General features: G+C 51.0%; 2 protein-coding genes across 13 annotated transcripts in view; one reads left to right on the forward strand and one right to left on the reverse strand.

Annotated features, from left to right (window-relative positions):
- Positions 1–13,257, forward strand: part of Aagab (alpha and gamma adaptin binding protein) — a 46,491-nt gene extending 33,234 nt beyond the window's left edge. Inside the window, exons 7-11 of one of the 10 annotated variants that reach the window (XR_007593519.1) lie at positions 1,562–1,640; positions 2,270–2,369; positions 4,656–4,866; positions 6,472–6,634; positions 7,226–13,257. Coding sequence is in view for 9 of the 10 variants with exons in the window: in XM_050151763.1 (XP_050007720.1) it covers positions 1,558–1,640; positions 2,270–2,369; positions 4,656–4,866; positions 6,472–6,574 (497 nt within the window). In the remaining variant the exon portion in view is untranslated. The other 9 variants (XM_050151758.1, XM_050151761.1, XM_050151762.1 and 6 more) reach the window with 9 other exon arrangements.
- Positions 10,930–20,822, reverse strand: part of Smad3 (SMAD family member 3) — a 111,347-nt gene continuing 101,454 nt past the window's right edge. For 2 of the 3 annotated variants that reach the window (XM_050151757.1, XM_050151755.1), the window contains exons 6-8: positions 20,148–20,360; positions 19,283–19,420; positions 16,758–17,325 (exon numbers count right to left, since the gene is read on the reverse strand). In XM_050151757.1, coding sequence (XP_050007714.1) covers positions 16,793–17,325; positions 19,283–19,420; positions 20,148–20,360 — 884 coding nt within the window. In that variant the 3' untranslated portion in view covers positions 16,758–16,792. Of the gene's footprint in view, positions 15,194–16,757; positions 17,326–19,282; positions 19,421–20,147; positions 20,361–20,822 lie in introns of those variants that run through there. The other variant, XM_050151756.1, reaches the window with a different exon arrangement.

Genomic DNA, 20,822 nt, shown 5'->3' on the forward strand with positions numbered 1-20,822 from the left:
CTTTCTCTGTTAACATCAGAGCACTGAGCATTATTTTGCTGGTTTTAAAATCGTGGCTAAATACACATAAGGTAAAACAGTCAAAATTTTAAAAAGGGATGGACATAGAAAAACCAATCAAAAGTGCCCAGAGGTTTATAGTGTGTTCTCGGTTGCTGCTCCTCTGCCTGGCTCCTGGAAGGAGCCACTGTAAAAAGAGAGACACTGGTCAAAGATGCGCCGAGCCAAGCTCATATTATGTCCTTGCATGAGTGGCAGCCTGCCAAGTTAGGGAATGCCAGGCTGTAGAGTTGGGATTTGAGACACTTCTGAATTAGATTTGAAAATTGCCCAAAGTCCAAGTTATTTCCAGTAATGAAGGGAGGGCGCTTGTGCTTGCTGTAGAGAATCTGCCGTTCATCCTAGCCACCCGGCATGTAAGTGCTCATGTGTCACTGACCAGTCCTGCATACCCACAGCTCAGAGAGAGAGCTACCTGCCCTCTGGCTTTGAAACCCTTACAGGAAGTTTGCAGGCCGCAGTCCTGCAAGCCAGAGAAAGCTCAGTGCCTGTCTGATCCTGAGTTGAGAGGAGGGGTTGAGCCTCAGAGGCCTTGAGTCTGGGGCTAGTTTTAGTATATGTTCTAGGTGATTCTTGGATCAGTTCCAGATGCTCTGCCCCAGACCTGTCTTCGCTGTGACACAAACACCGTGGGAAACCTTGAGTGCAGGTGGCTCCACAGTAGCAAGATGACAGCTGCATTAACCATCATGCCTCTTTACCCAATAGTAATGCTTTCAATCAAGCTGACTTATAAAATGTTCCTGACTTTAATCAACAGCATCTGTTAAAACATTGGTGTCGTAACCTAGAGATGGAGCCATGGAATGGCATTTGTGTGTAATAGCCTACTAGTTTGCCACGTTGGCCAGTATTTTGTTATGTAAAACAAACTCAGATCGAGAGGGTATGTGTGCCAGTCAGCTTTGTCACTGTTATAATAAAATGCCTGAGATAATCAGCTTACATGGCTGAACTTACTTTGATCCAGGGTTTCAGTCCACACTTGATCAGCCTTGTCTCCTTGGCCCTGTCACCCCACGGTACAACACGGTAGGTTTGTGTGGTAGAGATGACTATTACCTCATGGTGGCCAGGAAGCAAAAAAAGAGGCCCACATCCCAGCATCCCCTTCAAGGACATGACCCAGTCACCTTACTTCCTCCAAGTAGTCCTGCCACCTCCTTGAACACACAGGCCTTCAGGGTACATTTCAGATCCAAACTCTCTCTCCCTCTTTCTCTCTCTCCCTCTTTCTCTCTTTTTTATTGTTTTTATAAGACAGAATTTCTCGTTGTAGCCTTGCTTGTCTTGGAACTCACCTTTGTAGACCAGGCTGGCCTTGAACTCACGGAGATCCACCTGCCTCTGCCTCCCAAGTGCTGGGATTAAAGGCGTGCGCCACCTCCGCCTGACTAGACCAGCAGGGTGAGAGGTGGGATTTAGCAGAGTGAACCTTTGCTTGTCACTTCACAGTGTGAAGCCTAAGCAACAGCACTCTTGATGTCTTCTCTTCAGACAGGAGCCAAGGCTTCAGCCTCCTCAACTCGCTGGCTGGAGCAAACCGCAGCATTGGATCAGCAGAGAGCTGTCACTCAGAGGTAAAGAATTTTCCGGGTCTTTTCTCTTCTTTGACTTTAATATCTTTGTTATTATGGATCTCTACAGCCTTCATTTATTTAGTTTCTATTTAGGAGGCAGCAGAGGAGAATTCAGCAGCCATTGTGTCTGGCCCATTGAGGGGAGACTCGTCCAGCCCCCACGGCAGGCTCTCCCTCAGGGGTAGCAGGGAGAGTTTTTGCTAGAGCACTTTTCAAGTCTACAAGGGTTCCTTGCAGCGTAATATTACTTTCAGATCTTTATGTAGAAAATAAAAATGAGTCTTTTTCAGTACTTGTTTACCAAGGTCCCAAGTCAACCCTGAGTGAACTGACAGACGGTTTACACCTGTCCTCAGTAGCTCCATTCTGAGGTCCCTGGGTCAGTCAGCCCATAACATGGATCTTAAATGAGGCAAACCAAACATGTTTTAGTAGCCTGTAGTAACATTTCCCAGTTGTTCCTTGAGGGAAATAACAGTGACTTTGCAGCCTTGTGTTTGAATGTGACCTCGTTCCTATTGTCTCCTCCTTCATGTTCTGCTTTAGCTGGGGATGGGAAGAGTGAGTTCTTGGATTTTTCACTGAAATAGCTTACTGTTAAATTGTTGCTTCTGTGTATTTCCCCTCAGCAGCAGGCCCGGTTGCCAGCAGCTGAGAGGATAGAGTCCCTTCAGGGCCATCGTGGTGGTGCATGTGGCTCAGCAGGTGCACAGGTTGACAGCATTGTGGGTAAGTTCCTTCATGAGCTCCCTAGAGGTGACAGGCACCAACCAGGACAGAAAACACTGAGGGGAGAACTGACTTTAAACATGGAGGAGAAAATGAACACGAACGGCACTAGACTGGTCCACTCAGTTAGCTCCTCTTGCTTTCATTCCCATTCTGACGTTCAAATGACTGTGAAGGCCACCTGTGGCCTCTGTGCCCTAAGACTAGTATTCCCCATCCTCACTTCTGCTGAGCAGCAGCCTTCAGGACTGTGGGCGGAGCCTCACTGACAGTGTCTCCCCCTCAACTCCCCAGCAGTATCTTCTGGTTTCCCTCCTGCATGCCTTTGCAAGGTTGCTCTCCTTTCCCCAAACCGTAAATACTGCTTTCTTCAGTGCACCGTCTAAATTCCTCTTTTTAACATATTTTTAAAGCACAAAGTGACTCTCTCCTTGTCTCTATCTCAGTTACCATCTCTGTGTACAGATAAATCAGAAATGTCATCTTTGGCCTCGTGCACCAACAACCACTGAACTAAAACACACTCTGACCCCAGATGCACTTGACAAATTGGGTGACGGTGTGATAAATGAAAAGGCTGATAAATCCACTATCCCTGCCGTCAGAGTGTATGAACAGGTGTATAGAGATAGAACTTGTTACAGTCAAGGTTGTGGGCATTGGACCACCATGTAATTGGGTTCAGGTCAATGCTGTACCTCTAGTGGTGATACAGCCTCAAAGATGATTTCGCCTCAGTGATCTGAGTTTCTGCCTCTGGCAAGCAGGAGTAAGCAGTCTGCCCTCCAGGGATATTGGAAAGTGGAAGTACATCCTGGTAGGTTAAAGTCCTCCATTTTGATTAAGGGATAGCTCAGCGTGTAGTTCAGTGGAAGAGTGCTTCCCAAGCATGTGCAAGGCTCTGGGTTTGATCCCTGGTGCTAAACGGAAGCAGTGTCCTCCACCTCCTCACAGTGCAGTGAGACTGGAAAGGGGGCCCCCAGCAGCCCAGCGGGCTCCGCTGTACAATCTGTGAAGCTGGCACCACATGCCAGCGCTCTGCTGTTGCCCATGCTCACGAGGGCATGCTGACTGTACCGAGCACATACGTAAGTCATGTGTGGCCAACTCTGATTTCAGACCCCATGTTAGACTTGGATATTCAAGAATTAGCGAGTCTTACCACTGGAGGAGGAGATCTGGAGAACTTCGAGAGGCTCTTTTCAAAGTTGAAGGAAATGAAAGGTAATTGTCTCGTGTGTCCCAATCCTTTCATGCCGATGCTTTTCTAGTTTATGTGGTAGCATCTCACTCTGTAATGGCTAGATTGGATTCTGAGTTCTGGGCTTGAGAAATTTAGCTGTTTAGGAGATTGGACCATTTTATTGGTAAAAATTCCCGGGGGAAAAATTTCCTGTCTTGATTCACTTTCCTTTCCTCTTAAGTGTCTCTCTTTTCCTCAGTGAGTCTCATTATCACAGCATCTGTCAAATTCCCACCAAGTCACTCACATCCCATCTGGAAAATTTGGGAGACTCGAGCTTTCTAATGGCTGTAATGACTGTATCATGAGCATATGTCTTAGAATCTCATCTACCCTCTTCGAGTGTTAGCACACCCATGCACTCCAGATTCTCCTGCTATTAGACAAATTTCTCAAGATCTATTTTCCCCCTAGACAAGGCTGCGACACTTCCTCATGAGCAAAGAAAGTTGCACGCAGAAAAGGTAAGAAGACACAGCAGGTGTTTCTCATCTACAAAAGGTCTTACCTGTGCCGTGAGTGCTGCACTGGGTATTGTAGCCAACTGGATATTTATTTGTACAATAGTAACACAGTTGCTACAGTCAAACTGAGATATCTTTAGTATATGTTACGTGACATGGAGCCTTCTCCAAGACTTGGGATACTTGCCTTCCTATTAGGCCAGAAAACTCCTAGCTGTTTTGTTTTGTTATTACCAAAGCAACACATGCTTTTGGCAGGAAACTGACATGATTCGGACATCTCATTATATGAACTGTGTCATCATTTATTTGCCCAGCTCCGTTCCAGACATTGAGGCCAACTGCGTGCTCATGTTTTTGCTTCTGTCAGTAATGAAGCTGGGTTTATCCCCACCCTTCACATTCATGTGCAGCCCTGATCGCAGGCTTAGCCCGGGTCTAGCACAGAAGTCTGGGTCAAAGGCTGCCCAGGGATTTTAATGTGTGCTGCTGGAAACCTCAGCCAGGTCGCGTGTGGCCTATGGGGTGGGCTGAAGGTCAGCTGCTAGCCTGAAACGTGTCCCGTGCTTCACTCCACAGGTGGCCAAAGCCTTCTGGATGGCCATAGGAGGAGACCGAGACGAGATCGAAGGCCTTTCTTCCGACGAAGAGCACTAAATCCTTCCTGCTGGGTTTGCCTGGCACTGATGCCAGCACTGTGCACTCCAAGTGCTTCCCTGCTCAACCCGGTCCTGCTCTGCCAAGATCGCCGTCATCATGCTGGCCGCTTGGCTGTGTGGGGTTCCCGTAGGTGGGCTTTTAGGAAGGACATAGAGACATCTTTGTTCCTGGGTCATGAGTGAATGAGGAGTGAACTGACAGTATTGACATCTTCAGATCTGCATCTTCGGATCTCTATTCTTCGTTTTAAGAACCAGGGTAGAATGAGTCTTAGAGGTCTGTACAGGAGAGCCAGGTGTCAGCACACTGTGATCTCAGCACCTGGGGGTCAGAGGCCAACTTGGGCTCCATAAGGAGGCCTGCTTCTTTGCTGAATCGCCAGCATTCACACTGGCTGAAGGTTGGGAGTCTGTGCCGTTTCCTGTGTGTACTTCCCCTGGTCCCCACTAAGAGCCAGGCTCTGAGCTAAGGTGGATGTTGTTGAGAAAAAACGGAGGCAGCTATAGATCTAGTGTGCGCCCGGTGGGTGGGGGGACAAGTGGCTCTGGGTTTGTCTCTAAGCAAGCCCGTATGGACATTTGAAGTTCAGTGTCTGGGTTCCTGCCACAAAGAAGTAAAAGTCAGATGTCTGTGTATAAGAAACAAGCAAAGGTTTCCTTCTCTGGGGGCGGGAGGGGGGGAGGGTAAAACACCCCTCTCCCCAGCTGCAGGACAAGGGCCCTTAGTGCAGCACGGTGCTGGTTCTGAGCACACTGCTGACATGCGGGCAACGGTGCGCTCTGACCAAGTGCTGTCCCTGAATATTTGAGATTTCAGAGCTGTGCTGTCACACTTGACGCTCTGAAAGTAAGACAAGTGCTCCTTCCTTCTGTTTGGAAGCCAGAGATCACTGTCAAAGCACTTGAACGGAGCAGTGGGGGAAGGTGAGCCGTTAAACAGTCCTGAGCCACCACCATGGTTTACTCCAGGGCTGTGGGCTCCTCTGCACCTCTCCAGGGCCCGGCATCTTCTCCTTTATTGTACTTGAGTGCATCAGTGCCAGGGAAGCACAAGGCAATGTTTTAAAGAAGAGAGTAAAGTACAGCAAAGAGCCTTATTCCATCACAGACTCTTTGGGGAGGAGTTTCTGAGCAGGTGCAGCCTGTGATAGATGGTGCCCATCATGGGCTGAGAGCTGGTCCTGATTTAGCGTGGGAAACATGGGTGGGTCACAAGCAGAAACAAAGTTCACCTTCCCTGGTACCACTTACAGGACTTAAAACAGATGGTTGGCCAGGCCAGAACCACCACAGGGAGGAGACAGCATCTCAGTGATGGTAGCAATCCAGAGAACAGTGGGTGCTGGCTTGCTCTGAGTCCCTGTGCCTACCCCCTACACCGATCTTGTATCTTTGAGCTTGGGTTTACACCCTCCCTTCAGTAGGACTGAAACTTTGAAGTGAGTGCGTTAGCCTTTGGTTAAGAAGGAAAATTAGGGAAGTTGACTCTGAGTTGTCAAGAAGGCAGAACATGTTTTTCTTAAAACATGGAAGATTTTAGAAAATTTGTTAGGCTACATGATTACTAAGTAGACTAGAAAAAGCTGTATTTGATTTTGCTGACTAAACAAAGGCAGGTAATTAAAAGATGGTTTATTTATAAAGTCTCTAATGTGTATTGTTATGTTTGGGGAAGCCTGGTGTCCTCTGTAGTAGGCACACAAAGTGTCTAAAGAGTTTTGTCAATTATGTTTTAGAGTCTGCCTGTGTGTGATGTCTGCTCCTGCTTCTGAGACCTCAGCTGATCGTCAGGGATATTGGCTGAGGGTCAGAGTTGCTGCTGAGCTGATGCTGTGCTAACAGGTGCTACCTTCTGATACACCCCGTGCATGTAACTTAGATCTCCAGAGTGCGCTGGGGGTGAGAGACTGGCTTCCTGTCTTAAACTTTACCGCTGCGTTTCTAGAACAGCACTGGGTACATAGTAGGCCCACATTTTTTTGGCAGGTACGGTTTGCCTGTTAGAAGTGACCACAGAGTTTGATGAGCCATGAGTTCTGGAAACTAGAGAGAGACAAGAGTCAAATTTTTCTTCTCTGAGACAATCATGTTATGTAATAATTTCAAAGTGATGAAGGCATGGCTATTTTTGTAATTTTAAAATATGGCAGAGTATGAGAAGGTTGACAGAACCAACTGGCTTGCTCTCTATTTATAGAACTTGGCCACATCTGATCCAGAGAGACTGCAGATTGGGGGAAGCTGGGCTCATTTAGATGGCTGAGTAATGTAGGATGTGGCACAGGGATCATAGAGTACCAGGCCTTTTTGGGAACCGTTCATACATGAGGAAGGTATGTGCCCAGTGGAAGCTGGGGGAAAACATCTTTGCATCTTTGCCATGCTTTGTCATGTTCCTTGGGACCATCTTCTTAAAGTTTATTCTTATTTTGTGGGTAAAGATGCTCTGCTGTTTTGCCTGCATGTATGTCTGTATTCTGTATACTACAGGTATACAGTGCCTGTGGAGGCCAGAAGGGTGCAATGGACCATCTGGGACTGGACTTACAGATGGCTGTGAGCTGCCACGTGGGTGCTAGGAACAGAAGCCAGGTCCTCTGGAAGGGGAGCCAGTGCTCTTGGAATGGTCTCCGAACAATGACCATTGAGAGAACATGAGGTATGCCTCTTGTCCTGCTGTGGCATGCTGTAGCAAGCAGAAGGATCATGGTGGAAGGGTAAGATGTGGGCTCTGAGGACTATTTTGAGCATGGGTGTTGGCTACTGCAAACTAAATTTAACGTATCTAGAAAGGTCAGGGGTTCTGGCTCATTAGTGCTCTGCTTGAAGGAGAGCTTAAGCAAGTGTTCTGATGACCCAGATTTGCTCGTCACACGCCCATCTACTAGTATTAGATCATTATCAAATAGTACCAGAGTCCAAAGGGGAGAGAAAATGCGAATGCCTTCAACAGTATGCTGAACCGGGGATGGGCCTGAGGGCTGCTCAGTCTCTGCGCAGCTCGGCTGGTGTCTGCTCAGTGACCCACCCCACCCCTCTGGAACACACACTGAGTCTTGTGTTTCCTGCATCTGCTCTGTGTTTTTACTAGGAGTGAAGCAGGTTCCAGTGTCGAGAAGTATCTTGCTTGGTTCTGGATGGATTGTTCCTCTGATGGTGGGATGAACAGTTAACAAAAGAACCAGTGACAGTCATGGGCACCTTTCTTTAGAATGTTAGGGAGCCCCATTCCTGTCTCCAACTGACTGAATGGTTCTACACCCCCCACCCCCGCCTTTTTAAGAAAAGAACAGATTCAAAACCTGGCCTTAAAATTATTACTGTATCTTTGGAACACAAGCTTGCTTGTGTTTTGTGATGGTGGTGGTCTGAAAACCTTTGTGTGGGATTACCTTTTCTTGTGTGTTCATGTGGGTGCTGCTTTGTGTATGTGTATGTCAGAGGACAGCTTGAAGGAGTTTGCTTTTTCCTTCCACCATCTGGGTTCTTGAGATGTGGACTTGTCAGGCTTAACAGCAAACACCCTGACCTACTGAGCCATCCTGCCAGCCCTTTTTTTTGTTTGTTTCTGAGATGGAGTTCCGCCACGTGGCTCAGACTGGCCTTGCACTCTCAATTGCCTGAGAGCTGGGGTGACAAGTGTGCAGACCCACGCGTGCACTATCGGTGGCTCACATACCCCTTCCCTTGCCACCAAGAGCCTGAGCAGCAGAGAAGGTCAGCTTGCTAAGCAGAATCCTCCCTGCTGAGCTTGTGAAAGTGGCGGCCATCATGGCTTTTGTGCTTCTGTTACCAGCCAGGTGGCTTTCCCGCCACAGAGCTGTGGGCTCGTTAATGCTCAGGTGCTGTGCTTTATGAAGGTAAATGTTGGTGGGACGAGACATTGATTCAGCCTCAAGTTCAAGGACGTGGACTGTATCAATGGCTCATCCCTGGAAATCTGCAGGCATTGATCATTAGCACAGTTTGGTGGCCTCAAACTTGTCTTTCTGCCCTGCTGAGGCCGAAACAAAGACTCGGGAACCAGCCACCATGGGCTGTGGCTGCTGGTGCCAGAACCAGAATGAGCAAGGACGAGGAGGAGTCGGGTCTTAAGAATGAAGTTTCTTTTCTCCTGGTGCCCAGAGGCAAGCAAGACGAGGTCACAGATGACAGAAGGCCAAGCAGAATGGGAAGAGGGTTGGTTGCAGGCAGCCTACACTGCAGTCGTTTCCAAACGCGAGCCCATTCAGAACCACCTGAGAGGTTCCACCCTGTTCCTGGTGAAGCTGGTGTGTGGTGGGACCTGAAAAGCCTCATTTTTAGCATCTTAGGTGATACTGACACTCCTGGAGCATGCTTTGAGAATCAGGTAAGTAATGCTGGACTCCAGCTAAAAGGAATAACGAATTTGGGCACAGAGGTAAGTAAGAACATAAAGATTCTTCCGGTAAGTCATGGCATGAATAGAGGTATAGAAATGAGAGCCCAAACAAGCATGCTGGCAAGTCCCAGGGCAGTCCCATCAGAAAAATGCTGGTGGCAGAGAAGAGTCCGCCTGTACTAGAAGGACTGAGGGGCCACAGGCTGCAGGCAGAAAGGGCCTCCACCATGGGTGTACTCCAAGAAGGCTGGCAGCGACCTTGTGCACAGTTACCTAATCGGCTGCGTGGAGGGGGAGTCTGGCTGAGCGGATTCAGACTGTGACTAAGGGTTGCTGCTGTAGACAGATACGGGATAGTAGCCCTTGTGTCACGTGTGCCCCTGAATTAAAGGGACACAAATTAGAGTTGTGGGACAGCTGTAATAGCCAGTGACCCGGAACTGGATTTTGGGTTACACAAAAGACTCACACTGAAGTAGCACAGTGGAAAGATGCAGAAGGCACAGCACTGAGGCAAAACCCAGAGCCCCTGGGTACACATACCCAGCCACAGGAAGGATACTGCATAGCCCTGCTCGCAGGGGACTTAGCACTTGCAAGGGGTGACAGGCACAGGTAACACACTGCCAAGGAGCCTGGTGACAGAGATCCTGAAAGGCTTCCTGGAGGAGAGCTGAGCTGAGCTGCAAGGCACAGGCACAGCGGGCTGGCCTGTGTGGGTCGGAGGAGCTGCAGTCAAAGGCAGACGGTATGGGAAGGCGGAGCAGCACAGGCAGGCGTGGAGACAGGGTGACACCGGAGGCCCCACCACTGCTGCACTGGAGATAGAGCAAGGAGTGGAGAGCTGGGCAGGAACAAAGGTCAAGTATCATAGAATGACCTTAGAATTTGCCGTGGGCAATGTTGGTTTGGGTTTGAAATGCCACCCTTAAAGAGCCACGTGTTAAAGGCTGTCTGGCTCGTGGCACTGTTGGGAACTGGGGGGATATTTGAGGTAGGCCTGACCGCAGTCATCGAGGCCATGCCCTTGCCCGCTCTCTCTTTGCCGCCTTCCATTACAGGCCCACAACAGCAGGGACAAATGACTGTGGGCTGAAAGGTCTGAGACCATGAGCCAAAATGGTGTCACTACTAAGATTATCCTCTCAGGCATTTCATTACAGGACAGTTCTAACATAGGTTGTGTGGATTGTTAGAGCAGACTGGAAACCGCAACAATCAGGGTGCTGGGGCGGGGTCCAGATCTAGGAGAAGCTGGCATGCAGGGCGGTGGGAGCAGGGGCTGAGCAGGGACTGGGAAGACTCGAGAGCAGATAGATGGAGGTGGGGAGCCCAAAACAATAACTTTGGCCATACAGTTTACAGGGTGATGGTCTGCAATGATCATATTGTAAATCTGTCTTCTGATTTGTGAGCATGAACAATTGATGGACCAGAAGACCTCTGTCCCCAAGTTGGAAGCTCAGGGCTGATACAGGAGACACTAGCATTTATGTGGCTGGAAACCGAGGCTTGGTGAACTCATGGAAGACTGTCAAAAGCACACACATAGTCTGGGAACACCCGAGAACAAAGGAGAGCAAGCTCAGGAAAAAGGCCGATCCAAGGAGAACTAGGAAGGCTCAGGGGGCAGGGCCTGTTCAACTGTAGCCTCAGCAAGGAGGTGAGGGATGGGGCAAAGAAACACAAGGAGCTGCTGAGGAGCTGAAGGATGGGGAAGGTATTTTGGTACATCTCCTGAAACTTCAGTCGGGACAGAAGCTGACGTCTCATTCTTGTTTTGAATTTAGGATTCAGAGTGACAGCTCGGGAGTTACAGGGTTCCTTGTAATTTTGTTTTTGTTTTTTTGTTTTTCGAGACAGGGTTTCTCTGTAGCTTTGGAGCCTGTCCCGGAACTAGCTCTTGTAGATCTGCCTGCCTCCTGAGAGTCTTGTAATTCTTGTGTGTCTCTGTGAGGATATAGTGGCATGGGGGACACAGTGACACTATGGCAGAGGACAGCCTGGGGAGGCCCAGAAGCAGTAGCAGGGCTGGAGGCTGGGGTAGTAGCCTGCAGTCACTTGCCAAATGCCTGGGTGTGTATCTGTGGAACCCGTGTCATATCTGAGGGACCCCTGCTGGTCCTGTGTGGTCCCTTGGTGAGGAAGCGAGGGCAGGTATTCCTGGAAGACCATGGCAGTGGGGCCAGGCACAGTGTTATAGTATTTGCATTTGCTGAGTTCTGACGCCCCCAGGACCTCACCGGGCTCCCTTTTAAGTCCGTCTATCCAGAGACAGCTGCAGGAATAAGACTGCTCCCCTGCCCCAGGAGCTTTACAGTGAGAAGTTTATTAGAAGGGCGCTTATAAGAAGAGGGGACACAGCTCCTTAACATTGGGGTACAATGCTGTAAGATACAAAAGTTAGAAAAATCTAAAACACTATAAATACATGCTTTTTACAAAGATACTAAAGGCCTGGATGGCTGAATAGTGACAGCGACCTCAGCCTCCAGGCATCCCCACACGAGAGTCCACACCAGCCCACCCGCCCTGGCAACAGCAAAGGCTTCTGGGATAAAGATGGCTCTGATTTCTATGTGAAGTTTTCAGCGCAGAGGACATGCTCACTCTCGAGGGCCTGGGCTTGACTAGAGCGGCCTGTTCGCGCATGCCACCACTTGTTGACTGTCTGGTCTGACTTTTGTGGATCAGGAGCCAAAAAAGCCACTGCAGCCTTCATCCGTGTTCAGGGCTGGCTGTGTTCCAGCTCTGCCCATTGCTGTCCTGGGGGAGAAACCTTCACAACAGTCTTTAAGAAATTAAATACCTATCCATCTGAATGGCTTTAAGGACTTGTTACATAAATATGCATACAGCAGAATGCTAAACATCACTTTTGTCTTAACACGAGCCAGCTGCAGGGGCTGTTTCGAAGGTGATAGCCATGCATCAACATGTTCCTCTCCGTCCAGTACCCCTATCAGCAATGCACATACATCTTCATGTTTGATCCGCATCCTGGTGTGTGGCTTCCTGCCCACTTGGGAAGTTGCTGAACACTGTAACGACCACTACTTAAAGAGGCCAAGTGATTGGAACACTGACCACTCATGGGAAATACAAGTGCACTCCAACCAGGCTCCAGCTAATGTAAAGGCACAAACATCTAGCCACTTCGTCACACAGTGAGAGATACAGTGCAGCGCTGTGACTGTGGCCCTCCTGGTGCAGGTGCCTTTCCAGCCTCTCAGGGACTTAGAAAAAATTCAGAAATGGCAGCTTGGGGCTAAGAATGAAGTCAGATATTTGCCTCTGCCCCAGACAACTCAGGCACATGCGTGACCACACACGCTACTTAAAACCTTTCTGTGGTCAGAGTGAAGACATCAAGCCCTGAAAAATATATCCCATCTCTGAGAAGCAAATGGGAGAAGAGCAAGACCACAGCACCCTGAAGCACTGCGGCTCATTTCAATACATTAACGGGTAGGCAAAGAATCACTGACAATAAAAATAAATACAGCACACTCTCAGGACAGCGGAGAAGTCTGCCAGCAGCCTTGCCCTCCCTATGTTCTTCCTAAGAGAGTCCCTGCTGTGCACTCCAGGCTTTTCTCGAGATGCCAGGTCTTCCACAGGCCTCCTGGCAGGCGGCCAGCTGCACTGACATGCCGACACAGGCCTGTAATCCGCACGGCTGGGCTACCTGCACACGCACCGAGTGAAGTTGGAGGAGCAGGATACAAAGTTAGCTCCCTGGGCTGCTGAAGAGGAGGATCTCTGCCCAGCGCCAGCCATGGGGTCAGTGTCAGCAGAAACCCGAGGCTGGCACAGCACATGCGGTTAGGGCAACTGAAGGAACCACACTTCAAAGGCCACAGCAGCCAGCTGTCCTTTAGAAGTGCTGTCCGTACAAGACAAGATGGAAAGCTAACTTGGGAGGACACTTAGATTACTCGTACCCGAAGGACCTGTGTTCTCCACGATGGAGCGGCATATTCTAGATTCCAAAGCCTTTTATTTCCAGGATGCAGAGAGGACTTGCCTAGAATTTCCTTCTACATCCTCTAGCGACTGGCCAATAAAGCGAGGGGACCAAGGAAGTAACCTTTGGCAAGAAGAGGAAAAAAAAAAAAGATACTCTCAACTTTGTGCCTCCCAGGAGCAGCAGTCAGAGTAGCCGTTCGCTGAGCACCGCAGGCTCCCGTGCATTTCTGGATACAGAGCAGGCTGTGGATGGCTCCATTCGTGCTGCGTGGAGCTCTTCTCCGGGCAAGGCACCTAGGGGATGATGGTGGAAGCCCCTAGGGAACTGGGCAGCAAGTAGACAAGACAGGTTCCCATGAACCTGTCTTCAGTAGAAGCCATCAGAACATCCTTGTGCTGGGCCTGACTCAGAGCTTGGGTGACATGCAGGCAGTTCCAAGGACTTCCTGTGTCTGAAGCAGCAGTCCACAGACCGTCTCAAGCCTGGCACAGCGTTCACAGCCACTGTCTGTGCCCTCTCAGGAGAGGGGGCATTCAGGACTGCCTTTGGGTTCTGTAGCAGCAGCCTGCGGAGGAGGTGTTTGAAGGAGGCTTGGGGAACAGCATGCCTACTGGAAACATCTTGCCCAGAGCTTCAGAGGCCAAAGGAGTCTGCAGGAGACACACCAGAATGTGCCCCAGAGTCTCTGAAGCATCAGAAGATTGGTCACATTGGAGGGTGCACTTTCTTCCCTTCTGGAACAAGACAGGACTTCCACAGGAAATCCATACGAAAACGTGGATGGTCATTTCACAACAGAAACAGCAGCCAAGAAGAAAGTACCAATTGCAGGTAGTGATCCTGTGTGCTGTGTTCTACTAAAGCAGGGAAAGGGACTCTTTTTCCAGTTGAAGTAATTTATACTCATTTTCTCTGTCATTGCCACTGGGAACAGTGCTCACTGCACAATATCACTGCAGCAGTTTTCGGTGACAGTCCTTTACCAAAGCTGGGGAATCTTACATCCCAGAGTGAAGATGACAGGCCTCTCTGCGCCAAGCCTGCAATTTCCCAAGGTGTAAAATAATTGTAATAGCCCTTTTTCATCTGCCCCTGTCGGATTGCCTGGGGATGTCTTACCTTCTGGAAATCTCAGCTTCCACACCTCAGGGCAAGCAGCAGTTGGTGGGTCTGCTCTGGTCTTCCAGCCAATGTACACACACACAGCATTGTCTTTATAAAACAGAAGACATTGCAAAGAGCCTGTGCTAGGTGACTTCATTAATGCAACTGGCTCCGTAAACCAGCACACCATATGCACCCCAATACAGTGCCAGCTTTCAGAGACACATTCAGTGTGGTGCCACCTCGCTCGGACATGCGCTCCACCACTGCCCTCTCCGCTTTCTGGGAACACTTGGACAACATCCGTATCTGAGAGCACTGTGACAACAACTATACATCCCATCCACGCAGAGCTTCGGCAGGTCCTTCCGAGGGAGAAGGGGTAATGAAGAAATGGCTCTCACCAGCTTTACCCACCGGCATGTTCCCATCTGCATTCTGAGGGCGGGGAGAGTGCCACTGTAGGCCATCCGGTTCACCAGGCACACCCTGTGTGTGGAAGTGGCGGCACAGGGCATGCTCCATTGGAGTTTTTATCCACGGATTCCAAAAGCCAGGATGCTCTTCCAAAGGTACACTCCAGCCCTTGAGAAAGGCACTTCCCTCTTTGACGATCACATCCCAGCTCTCTGACATTGAACAGGAGTCAGATGGCGACAGCCATGATTTGGGCTTCAAACTGGGGCACATGTATGCAGACACAGCTGTTCATAACATCATCCCTGGGAATTTTTTTTTTTTTTTTTTTTTTTTTTGTGGTTTCAGAAACAGTTTGGTGCCTTAGTTGAGAGAAATTTGTTGTCTTCTTTGACAAAAACAAGTTGGATGGAGTTCTCTTCCAAGGCCATTTTCCCCAAGCCCACCCTCCCCCGCCCACTCCCTCCACTCCCAGTATCTCTAAGACACACTGGAACAGCGGATACTGGGGGAGCCCATCTGGGTGAGGACCTTGTCCAGCCACTGCAAGGGCCCATTCAGGTGCAGCTCGATCCAACAGGGGGTACTGGTCACTGTCTGTCTTCTGCAGAGAGAGGGAAGAGATGGGAGACTTTAAAATGTCCGGAAGGACACATGTAAGTCAGGACACTGCTTTTTGCCGCCTCAAGCCAGAGATCTCTTCATGCTAGATACTGCCAAGAGGTGTACCAATAATGCAGCCAAGGAGGGCTTTGAGTCAGTTTCTGCTGGAGGGAGAGTGTCTCAGAGTTAAAGGAGGACTGTGACAGGCCCCCATGTATGGCCTGCCAGAATGAAGGTCTCCCTGGCTCCCAGCTCTGCCCCTGGGTAGGTACCTGCAGCCCCTCCCCAAATCTGGGCCAGCCCCATAGTTGTCACGCCTGTCTGTCTGATGGAGGGTGTTTTCACAAAGCGCTGACAGCCCACATGCTCAGGCCCCAGTGTGCCGCTATAATCCCATCTACAGCTTATTTTGGAAAATCTTACCAGCAGAGCTAGCCGGGGAACAATTACTGGAAAAACCAAGGCACACCACACGTTTCTTTTCCTCCAGAGCACTTTGTCTAAATTCAGACTACTTGGTGACGCAGCTCGCAGGCAAGCTCCCAGAAGCCTCCAGTGAGCAAAGGCTATCTGCTGTGGCCGCATGCGGGTGCCAGCTGGAGGTGAGGACTGGGATGCAGGCCCACTTACAGCTGCTTTAGAAAACTGGCCTGAAACCTTACTCTGTTTGGCCCACAATGCAGGAGGGCATGTCTGTTCTGGGAAGGGGCCGCACCCGCCACTCAGCTGCTGTGCCACGCTGCCAGGCGGCAGTGACGCAGCGAGCTGTGTAGGACGGGGTGTGCTGGCATGGTACCCTGCATAGTGATACAGTGCCCTAGAGAGGGGCTTCTTTCTGCCAGCACATCCAGGGCCACTATCCCAAGAGTCCACTCAGCCTGGGGTGTCTGCCTGAAGACCGTGGGCCTCCCAGGTCTTTGCCTTGGGGGATTTTGCTCTAAAGAATTAGTTTTCTAACCTTTCACTCGCATTTCCTAAATGATGTAAATCCTGGACTAAAAGGTTGGCCCAGACAGTTCTCCAGCCAGACCTCTGGGCCGGGTCATCAGAACATGGCTGGAAGTTCTTCCACAGTCTGACCGTTTGGGTTCTTGCTTGGTTACCCTCCCTGGGTTTCAGATTAAAGGGCCCAAAGTGCTTGGCTCACTGGCATCATGAGGCATCCCCGGAAGAACAGCAGCTCTGAGAGCTAAACAGAGAAGGTGGATTTGACCTCCATCCTTTGCTGGGAGTCCGACTTTCCATAAGTCACGCTCATCGGGATTTCATTACGCACGGTGGCCTGGAGCCAGTATCGAAATGGGTTTGGCCAGGGTGCAGAATGACTGCAAAACAACTGATTCCAAACATCTGGAAAAATGAAGAGAAGGGGCGAGGAACTCGCAAGGCGCTGGCTGCAGCTGATGTGTGGGTACCTCTGTGTCTGTCTGCTTTGGGAGCTGGGGAGGAGGCATGGAACAGAAGGGCATGTGGCCCTGCCTCCGAGAATGCTCCTGTCCACTATGGAGAAAGGAGACTAGATTTTCATTAACCCAAGTCTAGACGGTCTGAGGGCCTCGTGAGTAGACCAGGTAGGCCTGGCTGTTACTGGTGCCATGTTTTAAGTGCTAACTGGAATTTTTTTTTGTTGTTGTTGTTCTTTATAAACACTCAAATCTCCTCCTTTGTTGAGTTTAATAGTGATGGAGCCAGTGGTAGTGTCGGGGAGACAGTCAACACAGGAGAGGCCAGGATGGAACATGTCTTTGTCATTTCCACTTGATGCATGTTCTTTTCTCTCTATAGGCTTTAGTTCCCACATCTCTATAAAAACAATTCCAGTGTCCCCACACTGAGCCTGGAAATGCTGACCAAGCTGGAGAAGTGCTGAGCCACTATGCCACCGTACCTGGCCTCCATACCTGGCCTCCCTGATCCCTGAGGACCTAGGCCAATGGCCTAGAGTTGGCTCCTCCCCAACACCTGATAAAAGCAGCTCAGTCACTGACCTGTACTCGGCGCCCCAGCCTTTGACGAAGCTCATTCGGATGGTGCACATGCGAGTCAGCTGGTAGACGGCCTCAAAGCCCTGGTTGACAGACTGAGCCAGGAGAGCAGCGAATTCCTGGTTGTTGAAGATCTTCAGGTTGCAGCCTGCCAACCACAGTCAGTCAGATACAGCAATCCTGGGCCCGCCCAAGTGACCCGATTCACTCGCCTCAAGGGGCAAACGGTGGCTCCACTTGGTGGCCACCTGCTCTGTGCTCATGCAAGGATGGGCTTTCTCCATTCCTACACTTGATCTGCACACCTCTAGCAGGGAGATGCACATGCAAGGGGCACCAAAGGCTGGCCCACAGGTGCCACCTCCTCCCGCTCTGGGGAGCCATATGCTAAGAAGGAAGCCTGGAAGTAGGCTTGGATGACACAGGGATCGTCTGGAGAGGCTGAGGCAGGACTCTGGTTCAGAGAGGCAAGGGACCTGAGCCTGGTGGCCAATGCCTTGTGGTGTAGTAGCCACCTGGACGCAGGTGCTCCTTCACTGGTATAGCAGCAGGGCATGGGCAGCGAGGTGGGTGTGGGGCCTACCGACACAAGGATGGATACTCTCTCAAGTCGAAAGCACCCTCCTCTAGGCTCCCCCGATGGCCCTGCCTCATGCTGGAGTGGAGGAAGAGAGCTGAGTCACATGGTGACCTCTCCAAGCTTGGGCCAACGCGACAACAACCATGTACCTAATTCTCTACAATACAGCTAGAGACAGGCACAAACAATACTGAAAATAAACCTTGTTTGAAACCCTACTGCCCAAATGCCAAGAGAACATGACCAGAAAATAAAGGCCAAAGTCCATGCCAGGAACCAGAGAACAAGCAGAGACCCTATCTGCTGTGTGACTCTCTTGCCTCTCCTTGTGATCCGGTGTGTCTGGTGGGGAGTAGGGTCCTGACCGTCCCTAAGCTGACAGGACACTACCAGAGACCCCTCAGCCTTCAGGGATGGAGGTGGACAGGGTAGGTGGCAGGCTGGGAATGCTACCCAGCTTCCACCTCCACCCCTGCATGCTTCCAGGGGGGTGGGTAGAACAAGGCTCAGTCCACACCCATTCTCAGGGCTGCACCCCAGCCGAGCCAACAGTCGGGTAGACTGAACACCCGACTGACTAGTCGGCCAACCTTCTGTGGCTTCTTCCCAGCTCTGGGACTTAGATGCGTGGTTCACTCTGAACCTTTCTTCGAGCCCCAGGGGCTACTGGAGAGGAAGAGTGAGTTCAGAGAAGTGAGTGTGCTTTGTGAACGAAACCACAAAAGCTGCCAAAGCAGAGCTCCATTCCAGGCTGAAATTCTCGGTGTTCTTTGGTTTACCCGGCCACAACCCACCACTCCACCGTCACCTACTAAGCACAAACGGGAAAAGGAGCTAACTACACATATCCCAAGCAATGGCCCGGACACAGGCCATATATATATGAGGAGTGTTTTGGCTTTCTGCCGTGGTGGAGTCCAAGCCTGGACATTCTTGGGGTCCTCAGAAAACCCTCAACTCCCCAGAATAAACCCCAAACTTCCTCCCTTCACCCAAGATCCAGAAAGCCTTTTAAACATCTGCCTTACATGGCGCCTCCAGCCAGTATCCCGCCCTCCGTTTCTATGCCCTTGTTGCGGTGTCCTTCCTGCCGCATGCCCTCACAAACTTTACCCCACCTCTCCTGGCACCTAATGTCTCCTCCAGGATGCCCTCCCCGATTTCTCCCTGGGTCTTAGCGCCCTGTGTCACACTCCCCGTCTTCATCTTGAATAGCCTGGGTCTATACAGCTGTGCGTGCAGGAGCATCCCTGTCCACTCTCCATCCTGCTCCAGTTCCTGCCACCGACCCTGCATCTCCTGTTTGCCGGCGGAAAGACACCAGTGCACACCCGTGGGAGTTGGAGGGTGCCCTGGGTTAGAGATTAGCTAGATAGCACCTCTGATCTCGTGAGCTTCCATGGTACAAGAGGACAGACAGGTACAGAGTGTCACCAATGCAGACACCAATGTGGAGGGAAGGTAAAAAAGCCTTCCCAGGCATGTCCCAGGGGCCATGGCCCAAGGCAGCACCTCAGGGGCTTACCTGGGGGGATCTTGCAGACGGTGGCAGGGTGCCAGCCATAGCGCTGGTTGCAGTTGGGTGACTGAACAAAAATCGCGCTGTCACTGAGGCACTCTGCAAAGACCTCCCCTCCAATGTAGTAGAGCCGCACGCCTCGCCCTAGGGAAGTCAAGAGACACTGGGTCAGAGGGACCGACCCACAGGGCAACAAGGCTAGCTGGGGAAGGGGCTGCTCCAGATAAGAGGAGCCCAGAACCCAGCCCAAAGTAAAGTGGGAGAATGTGACGGGCAGCTTGGGGTTCCTAAAGCAGCCGAAATAGGTGGCAAGGGAAGGAGCCTGTGCCCAGTCCCAGCCTGAGCTCCTGTGTAGAGGACAGCGGTAATCACCTACCTCAGTGGTGACTGCCACAGTGGCTGGTGAGGACAGCTGCTGCCACCCCACTGCTCTAGTCCCGCCCCCAACAGCAGGCACAGAAGTGCCTTGGTGAAGCCAGGGTGCTACTGAGACATCAGCCCTCTCTGGCCCCTTGCCATAGGGACCTCGCTTCACGTGGTTCCCTAGTGCAACCCTTGCTTTCCCTTCATCACCTAAATCCAACCCAGATGGACAGAAATTAATTTTCAATTGGCTCAGCACTCCAGCGGTTATGTAAACATTGAGCTCTGCCCAGTGGGGGATGTCCCCTTATGCTTAGGAGAGGCCCAGAGTGCAAGAAGGCAGCTGGACTTGAAGGCCAAAGTCCCGTGTATATGCTCAGGTGACATCTATACAATGCCTACTCCACACTCCCACCTCCTCTCATCTAGGTCCCACGGCACTTGGTGCTGGGGGCGGGTGTCTCAGTGTCCCCAGGATGCAGCCGTGGTTGTGGGGGGGGGGCATTACCAATGTGCCGCCTCGTGAGCTCCACAGCTGCATTCCGGTTGACATTGGACAGCAGGCCCAGGCAGAAGCGCTCAGAGTTGGAGGGATCAGTGAAGCCATCCACTGTCATAGACGGCTGTGAGGCGTGGAATGTCTCCCCAACTCGCTGGTTCAGCTCATAGTAGGAGATGGAGCACCAGAAGGCCGGCTCACAGTAGGTCACTGGCTGTAGGTCTGCAGAGACAGGGAGTGTGCGGGTCAGTGGGTAATACAGAAGCTCTGAAAGACTTTCTCCTCCACTGCCCCCTCCTCCCAATTTCCACTGCCACACCAGGGACTAAGGTCCTCAGACCCTGCCAGATTCCAAGGGAAGCGATACTGGGTCCTTTTCTTTTGGGCCCCCACACACCCTGCCCCATAGGGTTTAGCCTTCCTGTGAACAGAAGCAGCCTTCGGAGACAGGCTAGCCCAGACACGAAACAGGTCAGGACCAGCCGGCACCAGGCCCGGCACTATGAGCAGCCCTAGGTACGCTCTATGGGGCCGTGCCACCTTCAAAAGTCATCTCCTACTCTCTCTTCTGGGATCCTCAGAGGAGCCCACGTCAATCTCCGCCTCCCAAAGGGCTTTTGCTTTGGTGCCACTTGGCCTGAGGAGCAGCAGTTTGTTCCTCTGGCATCTGTAATGACATGGCCG

This window comes from Alexandromys fortis, unplaced genomic scaffold (assembly GCF_014885135.2).
Source record: "Alexandromys fortis isolate MF-2015 unplaced genomic scaffold, M_Fortis_MF-2015_v1.1 scaffold_70, whole genome shotgun sequence".
Lineage (NCBI taxonomy): Eukaryota > Metazoa > Chordata > Mammalia > Rodentia > Cricetidae > Alexandromys > Alexandromys fortis.